A 12,750-nucleotide genomic window follows, 5' to 3' on the forward strand; every position below is an offset into this window, starting at 1 on the left:
TGTAATATGAATATTAGCACATTATAATTTAGTTTTCATACACTTTTGACACATTTAAGATGAAGCCCACACATTTGCGTGGGCTACATGGCTAGTTCCAATATTAGTACAATTAGATATAACCCTGTTATGATTGTCTTACTTCATTCTTTATTTTAATGCAATTTTTGATCAAGGGCCACCTGGCTAATTCATAGAATAACATATTAAATATTAACACATAATACCGAAATTTTTATTGAAACAATGGAATATGTACTAATAGTATAGGTAACCATCCCCCCTCTCTTCCTCTGCTATTTGTATAGTTTGTAGTTCTTGTACAGAACCTCTTTTCGGTGTTCAGTTTTTAATAAAGGACTGCGGGGTTGTTGCTCTACAGTAAATATTCAAAAAGAAAAAAATAGTATAGGTAACCACAGTGTGCTAGAGAATATTGAGCCTCATGAGGCATCGAGGATGCATGTAGCTAAATTATAATTATTGTACATAAAATTAAATAATACTCCCCCTATAAACTAAAATAAGATGTTTTAGATCACCAGGGAGTAGATAATTAACACGTGCGCGGATCATTGTGCTAGTGAACAATGCACAAGTATCTTGTTGAAGATAAGGTGCGTAGTGGGACTCAGATATCTAGATAACTCAAAGGTTGCTTGGCATTTGGGTTTAAAGATACACTTTTGAATCTTTTACTCTATAATATCCTACTAAATGAAGTATGAATCCAAGGGCAATCCACGTCTGAGCCCAGGCTCATATGCACCCAATGAATAGTAAATTCCAAAAAAATAGTAAAAAAGCTAAATCTATTTTTGCAACGAAGATGCTCTAGTGCAAAATTTCATGGTGAATGAACATTCCAGGAGTCCTCAGCAGTAAAGACAAAATCAGTTCTGAACAGTTTTTTTTTAAGTTTCTTTGAGACCTGAATTTTTTTTAGAGCTCCTCGAATTTCCATCACCATGAAATTTTGCACACAGCTAATGCATTAGAGCATCTCTGATGCCAAGAAAACCAGTTCTATTTGTTGAATTTACTGTGGACATCCAGGTGTAGATGCACTTGGACACCAAATCACCGCTCCCAGAATGCAAGACCTTTCTAGCAACGTGCATTCGGAGTTGGACCAATTCTAGTGTGGGTTTCCCGCTGGCGAGAAACAATGTGCCCTACTAGGTACTTTTCCAGAATATAAAACCCAGTCCGAACCCTCACGGCACGTCGTCACTCATTAGCACTACTACCGGTCCAGCAAGCAGAAGCAAGAGGCAACGAGCATGAGCAGAATCGCGTCCTCACTCAACGTCGGCTTCGTCGCCGGCGTCCTCTTTGTGCTCCTCGTCTATTTCCTCGTCCAGCAGCAGGAGGCGATCAGCAGCCTCAGCGGTAAGGATGCATTCCTTTCATGCGTCTGCTTTATCTTGCTAATTACTGTGATTGTTAGTGTTATTACGTTAGTGTACCTGTGATTGTTAGAGATGCTGTGATCTATCGATCACCACTATGGATCGAACTAGCAAAAGACAGACCATGAGACGTGTGTGTGTGTGTGTGTGTGTGTGTGTGTGTGTGTTAGGATCCTTGTCCTTTTAGTGACCAATTTGGCTATCTTCACTACTTCCATCCCGAATTATTTGTCTTGGATTTCTCTAGATACGGATGTATCAGACAAATACTATCTATCAACAATTATGTTCATGTTTCTACTTTGAGTAGTACATAACATAGGCTGACTGACGGCAACACTTATTTTTTGTCGCTTAATATGCACGCAGTTGCCACTACGGCGGCAGTATCACAATGGATGACGGATAAACAGCTGATCAAGGCCCCTGGTGAAATACAACAGATTAAAGCTCCTGGTGAAATACGTGAGCATTTCTACCTATATATCTTTGTTGCCTATCTCTGGTCTCTCTAAACTGAAGATCAAGTCTTGCTTGTTGCTTAATCTACAGTTGTCGCTTCTGATGTGCATCGGATCGCGGACAAACAGCCAATTCAAGATCCAGGTGAGAGCTAGCACTCCTGTTGTTTTGATCAAATTTGCATCCATGCTCTCTTAGTTTGGGTATCCAAGGAAATCATGAAATGGGAAAAAGGAAAATTAAATGGAAAATATTTTTGTTTTGAGGACTTCCCTTTCCCCCCACAAAATAACTAAATAAAATCTCTGCCTCTATTGTCGGCCGTGAGATGCACTACTAAGAGCATGATTAATAGTATAATCAACATCCGGCTATATGAAGTTGCCACATCACCTAGAGTCAATTTAATAGTCTGCTAGTACAATAGTTAGTCATATTAGTATATTATACCATTAATACATGGCCCATCTTTTGTCTCACAAGTATGTTGGAGCTCGTGCTACAGCCGGCTACAAGCTTATATTTAAATTCTTATGGCCTGCTTACGTCACCTTATTATACTTGCTCTAAGTGGGTTGCAGAATCGTGACAGTAATTATGGGAGTTGACTTAAGCTTTAAATGTCTGACAGATCAGACCGAGAATCACGATGTAACTGCGAATCAGTGAAGTCAATATCAGATCTAGCTAGCAAATATTGAATTAACCGATGGACGCTTGGCAGAAGCTCATGAAAGCACTCCAAAAGATAGGCATTATGGGATCAAAGGTCAATGCATGGGAAAGAACGAACAGTGTAAATCGATGTACTACTAAACTAACCTCATCTGATCTTGATCATGGCTAAATTAATACACACAGGCATGTGTTGCCTAGCCAGTGAATTAATACGTGAGCACTTCTACCAATCTGTGTTGCTTTGTGCATGCCAACAACCCTGCTTATTTCCATTATGTGTACTCCTACCACACAGGAGTAGTCTATAAACTGAAGATCATACTCTTGCTTGTTGCTTAATCTACAGATGTCGCTTCTGACGTGCAGCCGATCTCGGACAAAGAGCCGATTCATGATTCAGGTGAGCAGATCACTCTTGTTCTTTGTATTGATCAAATTTGAACATGCTCTGCTAGTTTGAATATCCAAGGAAATAGTAAAATGGAAAATCATTTGTTTTGAGCGTAGGGCCGACCGGAGAAATGTTTTTTTATCAAGATCTGGTGTTAATTACTGTGTTGACATAAAAGTAAGATAGACGTAAAAGTTTGACAGATCTGAGTACCAAACCACGACTTGAGTGTCAATTAGGCAACTGATCTAGCTATCCAATATTGATTTAACCCATGAACGCTTGCCCCATGCTCATAAAAGACAAATGTGCATTATGGGATCTAGGTCAATGCATAGGAAACAGCAAACACTGTAAACGGTGTCTCGGATGCAAACTTAACTTGCGGAGTCTGATGGCAAAGGGCAAATAATACACATACTCACTCGTAGGTGTGAAGTCTGATGCAACGGGAAAAATATACTATACTACGAATGTGGTAAAAACGGTATACATATTACAACCGGACAAAGATTACAAACTATCTATAGACGTTGTGTTAGAAGATGAAATGAATACGAGAGAGAAAAGATTTTGATTAGCCAAGCCTCAATTAAAATGAACTAACAATACTTTTATCTCTGTTAAAATAGATATCTTCTTCTCGGTAGAATTGCTAGCCCGTGCAGGAAGCACTGGTTGGACCGTGTCTTTTGACGATGAGGATAGGTGTTAGCTAGCCTAGAACTTAGAGCTAACTTTATTACTAGTATGGCCAGATTATGCCGATGAATGAAGCTTGTTTAACCATCGTAAAATGTCCCCTTTCTTTGGCGTGTGCTACAGAGAAAGGCGAGGTGGTGTGTACCACGGAGAGCGAGACCCTCGGTCACTCTGAAACTTGCGAAGTCGACGGCGACGTCCGCACCAACGGCACTGCCTTGTCGGTGACCCTCGTCCCGGCGAGCTGGAAGGAGCGCCGCGAGTGGATGATCTCACCATACTCGAAAGCGGAGATCATCGTCAAGAACGTCACCGTGACGCAGCTGCAGGACCGGGCCACCGCCCCGCCGTGCACGGTGACCCACAGCATGCCGGCCGTCCTGTTCGCAATCGCCGGGCACGCGGGCAACTACTGGCATGACTACACCGACATTCTGGTGCCACTCTTCGTCGCGTCGCGGCGGTACCGCGGCGAGGTCACGTTCCTGATCAGCAACATCCAGTATAGGCCGGAGTGGCTGGTCAAGTACAAGACCTTGTTGTGGGGGCTGTCCAAGCACGCGTGGGTGGACATGGAGGGCGACACGGAGGTGCGGTGCTTCCCGCACGTCACGGTGGGGCTCCGCGTCGACAAGGAGCTGACGATCGTCCCCGAGGTGGTGCCGGGGGCCCCCCTCTCCATGGCGGACTTCACCCGATTCCTGCGCGAGACCTACGGTCTCCCACGCGGCGCGGCGGTCAGCCTGACCCGTGAGCCGGACAAGAAGCCGCGGCTGCTGCTGATCCACCGGGGGCACTACCGCCTGTTCCTGAACGAGCCGGAGATAGCGCAAGCGGCGGAGGCGGCGGGGTTCGAGACGGTGATGATGGAGCTGCGGGCCAACGCGTCCGAGGCGGAGCAGGCGCGGGTGGTGAACTCGTTCGACGTGCTGCTGGGCATGCACGGAGCCGGGCTGACGAACGCGTTGCACCTGCCGCCGGGCGGCGTGGTGATCCAGGTGGTGCCGTACGGGAACATAGAGGTCCTGGCGAGGGCGGAGTTCAGCGAGCCCGTGACGGACATGGGGCTCAAGTACCTGGATTACAGCGTGAGCGTGGAGGAGAGCTCGCTGCTGGAGACGTTGGGGCCGGAGCACCCGGCGATCAAGGACCCCGAATCCATCCACCGCAGCGGCTGGACCAACATGTTTGAGTTCTACCTCGCTAAGCAGAACGTCCGCATCAACACCACCCGCTTCGCGCCAACCCTGGCGCAAGCGTTCGACCACCTACGCCAACAGTAGGGGGGCAGAGAGAAGAATGTTCTTCCTTTGTGTTAGAAAATACGCGAATATATCATTGTAGAAAGAAAATGAAAGAGATGATATTTGTTAATGAGGTTCACCATCACTAACACTCTTTCCCATGTACTGAATCGACATAGTAAGATCGGTGTCAAGTCGGCCGAGGTCATCAGACACATGTCGGCCAGCACCACGGCCGGACCAGACACCCCTTGCCATGGACACTCGGACCGTCTCCTTCTTGATATGGTCTCTAGCCTACCGGGTTTGTCTAGTCTATTTTGGTTACTTTATGATGCATTTATATAATAGGCTTAGGTTATATGTGTTCAACTCAAGCATCAAAACCCTCCGCGTACTTCAAATCTAGCCCTATGCACACTAGAGAATCACGTCTTGTCTCTCATTACACAATGTAGCATACTTTACAGAACAGTTTTGTGAAATACGATAGCGTAAAAAGGTTACTGTTTTTAAATTACCGATTGAGATACCTTGAGGCCAAAAAAAAAAAAAATCTGATCCTTTTGCACACTTATAGCTAGAGAATTGACTGGGTGCTTGCTGCCTTTTTCATTTCCATTCAATCTGAACTCCCTATTCTTGCTGCTAGCATGCCCTAAGGCTGAAGATTATTCAAAGGATCCTATTCTTGGTGTCATGATGCCCACATAATTTTGTTCACAAAGCACTGCAATTTTAACGTAAGTTGGTTGATCTTGCATGTCCGGTACATATTGATCTTCACTCATGTATCCATGCACCCTTTTGATTGGGTTGGTCATTCAAACAAAGCAATCTAGGACTAGGAGTGGGATAGCTGAATTTTATTAGATGATTGAGCGCAAGCATTGTTGCCTGGATACTACGTACTGGACGCATAACATATTCATTTTTTATGTTAATCATAACTAAATATTGCTTCTGCGGAATAACGAGAACAATCTGCATAATTTCTTACTTCGATCATGAGGTACATTATGATGGACAAAAGCAAAGCGCTTTCTAATCTTAGTGAAGGTGTTGTATAATGTTGAGCCAAATTCATAACAAGGACACATGCTTAAACTTTTGTCTTGTAGTGGGTGAAGCAGTGTGCATACAAGTATTATCGATGTGCTGACCACTACTGCAGGATTGCCTAGCAGTGGCGGGTGGGAAAGCCCAACAGTGGCGGGCAAGGCTCTCAGGGTCGCCCATCACTGACCTCCCGCCACTGCTATCATGGCATCAGTGGTGGGCGGGCGCATTTTAGTGGCGGGCGGAAATATTGCCTGCCACAAATATTCTCTCTGCCCGCCACTGTTGTTCGTAGCAGTAGTTGCAGGCACTCTTGACACCCGCTACTGGTAGTGGTCTAGGCCTATAGAAGAATTTGTGACGCGGTTACAGTATTTTTGCATTTAATCATCACACACAATACAAATACAGAATGTTGTTTCAGCATTCAAACAATCATGCACACACATGCATACATTACATTATTACAAGTGGCCACAATAAATAAGAGTAATAGTGAAGCAAGGCAGTGAGTATAAGAAGTGCGGGGAAACAAACATGCGTGTCTGAACACATAATCAATAGTTTCTGAAGCTGTTTTGAAAAATTGTCTCGACTTGGCTAGTCGCTGGCAATCGATGACCGAAATGTGTCTTTGACTCAGTGAAGTCGTTCTTCATCTGACTTTGGCTGGCAGTGGAACTTCCCATTCTCATTTACAACCTCCTTGTTGATAATTTTGGCCAACACCTTTTGGATGAGCTCAGGCTCACTTAATAATTCCCCTATGTCAATATCCTCCATCTTCTAATACCACTTGATGATCTGACTATGATTTCACAAATATTGACTTCTTTTTTTCAAAAAGTCGTTCATGATGGCCATGACAAAGTAGCCAGACATATGGGAGGTTTTGACATTTGGTTCTTGATAGCAACAAGCGCTAGTGATGAACATGAATTCTGAATACTGTGTTGCCTTATTGTTGAAGTTCTTACACTTGCGTAGAGCATCATTTAGAACCTCCTTCAATTTTGTCCATTGCTTCTGAGAGTATCCCTTCGAATCGAAGAAATAAGCCAAGCCCTGCGTCGGCAATAGTGCGACTATGATCTAATGTCGGTCATTGCACAATAAAACAAAGAAATTAGCATGGATGAGATCAAACCAGAAGGTCAACTATATATGTTTCCTACTAAATGAGTGAACATTAACAACTTGTTGCAATATGGCAAAAGAAAGGTGTCCTTTTTCGGATGAGTCGTAATCATGCACAAGAACAGGTAGTCATAGATGAGCTCCTGGCTAATTTCGGATTCCAGGTTGTGGCAGTGCATGTAAAAAGATCATGTAAAGACACTTTACTATGCCTGAGTAGGGGATCCGAAAGCTCGATGAAGTGCCCAAAGCCTCATTAACTCCGGGGAGAGTGCACTCACATAGAAGATATTTGCATGGATCACCTCATTAAATGGTAGATCAATTATATTAGCTAAAAACTGAACGACAAGATTATAACCTTGTACAACCTTGGCCCTGTAACCTTGTTGACCTTCTTTTGATCTATGTACCACGTCGTCGTGTAGAACATTAAAATTAGTCGAGAGGGTCATCAACGTAGAGTCTGATAGCGACGGTTCGCCGAGCTTATACTGATCCCATTTATGTCCTTCAGGGAAGACAACTGGCACAAGTGGCTTCTTTGCGGATGGTCCGCAATCGGCGCGTAGATCCTTCTTCGTTGATTGCGGAATATCCTGGGCTATGTCTCCGGTGTCGACAAAGTTGAAAAGGGGGGCAAGGTTCGCGAAGACGGGATCGCCGTCAGTACCAGAGAATCCGTGTGGACTAATCTCCTCTATATCACCGAGTGTCCACTTAAGCAGGTGGCCCCATGTCACTTGTTCTATCACAATGATGCCTTCTTCAGGGGGTGAGGCAATGAACATAATTCAAAGCCCGACATTACCTTCTACACCAGCACCCTCGTCATGTCCAGTGGTAGGACGACCACGTACATAATTCTAGTACCATCTGTAAACGGAATTATTTGCCCCTTGGGAACCTTCATCGGCATGCCGTTCACTTTGGCTAGAAACCAACATGAAACTTCTTGTGATGCTCGTGGTTGTTGGGTGCTACAATGCAGATGATGTTGGGTAGGACTCGGCGTGCCTTGCAGAAATATTTCAGCTAACTTCTTTTGAATTGCTGCAGCTACTTTCTCATCTACTTTGGCGTCGATCTTGTCATCAACCCTATTTTCCTTCTATATTTTTTTAACTCTTTGGTCTAGGGATAAGCCTAGCCCCACAACATCCTACCCGCTCCCGACACACGCCCAGTCTTAGGCTTCTTGTTAACCCGAAAGCCCTCGTTCACAACCTGTGTAAGATGGTCTTCATAGCTATAGCCGTTTGAAGATTCTTCAGGACCGGGTCCAAATTCCTCCTTCATTTTGCTCTACAAAAAATACATAAGTTGTGGTAAATTATTAGTATGGTAATAATTGTAGCAGCTACTAAATTATTAGTATTTAGTGACGTTACTAGGTTCTCCTCCGTCGAGCGAAGTTGCAGCATCGGGAGGACCAACTCATTAGTATCTAGGTCTCAGACTGCACGGGCCCTGAGGAGACGGAAGTAACGCGGATGATCTTGATGTTCCAAGAATGGGGGTGGTTTACCCACAACTTCAAACTTCACGCCTCCTTCTCCCACTTGGGTATTGCATCTTTGTAACCACCAGTGCCCAGAAGGTGATCACCTGTCAACTGTTTCCATAAATTACGGAAATGATCGCTGACCTCCTTGCTTGAATCGCTTTCTAATGATTCATGAAACTTGGACCATTCATCGAGATCCATATTGGGATTGAGCCCCTTAACGGTCTCGAAGTTCTTACCCAGGAGATTGCAACGAGCACTGCTCTTCTAGCACCTAAACATCCTCGGCCATTTCGAGAGGGCATACTCTTCAGGCTTTTTTTAGAGTCAGGTGAAAATGCATAGCTCCGGTGTAACACTTTGATTAGCTTCTGTTTTTCTCCGCTGAAATCCTTGCAACCGACCGATACGTTATTTCGCATGATGCAACCTAGCATTTTGCTATATGTCTTTGCAGTGGCATCTGGGGAGACGGGCTATATATCCCATTGACAAAGTAGGGGGCAAGACACGTATTTGTATTGTTGCCATTAAGGATAAAACCATAGAGTTTATTCATATTGCATGGGTTTACTTTGTCTACATCATGTCATCTTACTTAAGACGTTACTCTCTGTTTTATGCTTAATATCCTAGATGCATGCTGGATAGCGGTTGATGAGTGGAGTAATAGTAGTAGATGCAGGCAGGAGTCGGTCTACATGGGATGTGATGCCTATATACATGATCAATGCCTTGAAATATCGTCATAACTATGCGCATTTCTATCAATTGCCCAACAGTAATTTGTTCAACCACCGTATGCTATGTGCTCGAGAGAGAAGCCTCTAGTGAAAACTATGGCCCCCGGGTCCACTTTTATCATATATAAAATACACAAAAATATCTTGCTGCAATTTATTTTATTTTATTTTATTTTGCAATTTATCTTATTACGTATCACTACAAGATTTAATCCTTGCGAGTAACCTCTGAGGGGATTGACAACCCCCTTGTTTGCATTGGGTGCAAGTATTTGCTTTTGTGTGTGCAGGTGCTGCTAACGAGGTTCTGTGTGGTTCTCCTACTGGAGTGATAACCTTGGTTCTTTTTTTTGCGGGGGATAACCTTGGTTGTTAACTGAGGGAAATACTTATCTCTATTGTATTGCATCATCCTCTTCTCCTTGGGGAAATCCCAACACAGCTCACAAGTAGCATTGCCAAAGAGGGAGGAGGCAACTCGTATTGAGCGGTTCCGACCGATATGTTTGCTTAATGTGAGCTTCAATTTTTTTTACTAAAGTTGGTATGAATCGGCTGACGGGGATTGCACATAGTGTGGTACAACCAACTCAGACGACTTTCATGTCGGGCGGCAAATCTTTCATAAACTATCAGTGGCGGGCGGTAGCAGATGCCCGCCACTTCTAACGATAATAGCAGTGGCGGGCGCAATATGTGCCCGCCACTGGTATATTTTGGCCTCGCCGAAAATCTGTCCAAAACTTACCGGCAGTAAAGGAAATAGCAGTGGCGTGCCATATCTTGTGCCAGCCACTAGTATTTTTTCTGTCATTTTCCGGTAACATTAGCATTTTAGTATTTTATGTTTAGTCTTACGGGCCAATTTTTTTCTACATTAAAGGTACACCATTTAAACTTTAATGTAAGATTTTGGCACATTTTAATGTTAATTAACTATTTTTAGGACATTAAATAGGTTTCTAGGTATTTAATGGACATAAATCCACTTAAAGACTTAAATATAGCAGACAGACCCGAAACGATGCCAAATTTTGGCATGTCACATGTAATTGTGTATGTTGAGAATGTTTGAACCCTACCCGAGGAAGGAGCGATCGCTTCACATGCAAATTGGTTTATTTCAAATGCCTAGAAATGCATTTAATGGCTTAAATATAGGAAACGGACTCTAGAAAATGCCAAATTTCGACACGATACATGTAATGTTGTTTACTGAGCGTGGCAAAAGTTTCAAGACCAAAGTGTAAAGAAGTGGTCGATTCACATGGAAATCTAGTCCGTTCCATCTCGAAACCTAGTTCTTTCTTGGAGATTGTGGTTTGGTTTGTAAGCAGTCTGCGTGAACACTTTTGCGAGACATACTCAAATTTCTACCATAGACTCTAGGGGTCATATCATGGGACCATGCCAAATTTCATGATTTTCGGACTTCGATTGAATTTTTTAGAATTAAAATGCCAATAATCATCAAGTTGGAGCCCGAGTCTTACTCACTTGTTGTCCATGACTCTTCCTTAAATCAGGCTTAAACACTCTTACCGCTTAGTAAAAAAACATAGCAGTGGCGGGTGCACTGGCTCGCCCGCCACTAGGTAATACCGTTACGAGTGGCGACCACAATCTAGAGCCCGCCACAGGTACCTTCGTGATCCGGCATGGACAAAATGGTTCCTTCTGATTGGTCGAAGTGACCATCCCACGGATTGATGATGTGGCTCGCATATGCACGTCCACACCCATCTGTGCTTTCTTCGATTGGTGGAGATGAGAGGAGACACAGGCTTACCGGCCACAACTGCGTCTCTCCCTCGATCTCTCTCTCACTCTGAAGCTGTGATCCCCTTTTCGCCTTCGTGTTCACTTCCGATCCCTACCAGCTCCGGCCATCTCCCCCGGTGGCAAGCAAGCTCCAGCACCACCGTGTTCTCATCCCTCTTCCTCACCAAATGAGTTTGCCCATTGTCTCTTTGTGTTGTCTCTTCTAACACTACCGCCTCTGTACATTCAGATGAGATGGTGCTCCGGTCCATGCCATATGATTCTCCGATGGCAGCACCGAGCAAGATGTGGTGAAGGTGGATGATGACCCACAAGTATAGGGGATCTATCGTAGTCCTTTCGATAAGTAAGAGTGTAAAACCCAACAAGGAACAGAAGGAAATGACAAGCGGTTTTCAGTAAGGTATTCTCTGCAAGCACTGAAATTATCGGTAATAGATAGTTTTGTGAAAATTTGTAACGGGTAACAAGTAACAAAAGTAAATAAGGTGCAACAAGATGTCCCAATCCCTTTTATAGCAAAGGACAAGCCTGGACAAACTCTTATATAAAGGAAAGCGCTCCCGAGGACACATGGGAATTATCGTCAAGCTAGTTTTCATCACGTTCATATGATTCGTGTTCGGTACTTTGATAATTTGATATGTGGGTGGACCGGTGCTTGGGTACTGCTCTTCCTTGGACAAGCATCCCACTTATGATTAACCCCTCTTGCAAGCATCCACAACTACAAAAGAAGTATTAAGGTAAACCTAACCATAGCCTGAAACATATGGATCCAAATCAGCCCCTTAAAGCAATGCATAAACTAGGGTTTAAGCTTCTGTCACTCTAGCAACCCATCATCTACTTATTACTTCCCAATGCCTTCCTCTAGGTCCAAACAATGGTGAAGTGTCATGTAGTCGACGTTCACATGACACCACTAGAGGAAAGACAACATACATCTCATCAAAATATCGAACGAATACCAAATTCACATGACTACTTATAGCAAGACTTCTCCCATGTCCTCAGGAACAAATGTAACTACTCATAAATCATATTCATGTTCATAATCAGATGGGTATTAATATGCATAAAGGATCTGAACATATGATCTTCCACCAAATAAACCAACTAGCATCAACTACAAGGAGTAATCAACACTACTAGCAACCCACAGGTACCAATCTGAGGTTTTGGGACAAAGATTTGATACAAGGGATGAACTAGGGTTTGAGAGGAGATGGTGCTGGCAAAGATGTTGATGGAGATTGACCCCCTCCCGCTGAGAGGATCGATGGTGATGATGATGGTGATGATTTCCCCCTCTCGGAGGGATGTTTCCCCGGCAGAACGGCTCCACTGGAGCCCTAGATTGGTTCCGCCAAGGTTCCGCCTCGTGGTGGCGGAGTTTCGTCCTGAAAGCTTGCTTATGATTTTTTCTTGGACGAAAGACTTCATATAGCAGAAGATGGGCACCGGAGGCCTACTAGGGGGCCCATGAGACAGGGGGCGCGCCCCCACCCTCGTGGCCAGGGTGTGGGCCCCCTCTAGTTAATTCTTTTGCCGATATTTTTTATATATTCCAAAATGTGCTCTCGTGAAGTTTCAGGACTTTTGGAGTTGTGCGGAATGGTTCTCTAATATT

At 44.0% G+C, this 12,750-nt stretch overlaps 1 protein-coding gene across 1 annotated transcript; it reads left to right on the forward strand.

Moving 5' to 3' along the window:
• Positions 1-1,261: 1,261 nt before the first annotated feature.
• LOC119318850 (alpha-1,3-arabinosyltransferase XAT3-like) lies at positions 1,262-5,139 on the forward strand. Its single transcript, XM_037593424.1, has 5 exons — positions 1,262-1,392; positions 1,782-1,877; positions 1,965-2,018; positions 2,899-2,952; positions 3,769-5,139. Exons 1-5 carry the CDS (start codon positions 1,284-1,286, stop codon positions 4,926-4,928), a joined length of 1,473 nt encoding a protein of 490 aa, XP_037449321.1. The 5' UTR covers positions 1,262-1,283; the 3' UTR covers positions 4,929-5,139.
• The last annotated feature ends 7,611 nt before the right edge of the window (positions 5,140-12,750 follow it).

This window comes from Triticum dicoccoides, chromosome 6A, assembly GCF_002162155.2.
Source record: "Triticum dicoccoides isolate Atlit2015 ecotype Zavitan chromosome 6A, WEW_v2.0, whole genome shotgun sequence".
Lineage (NCBI taxonomy): Eukaryota > Viridiplantae > Streptophyta > Magnoliopsida > Poales > Poaceae > Triticum > Triticum dicoccoides.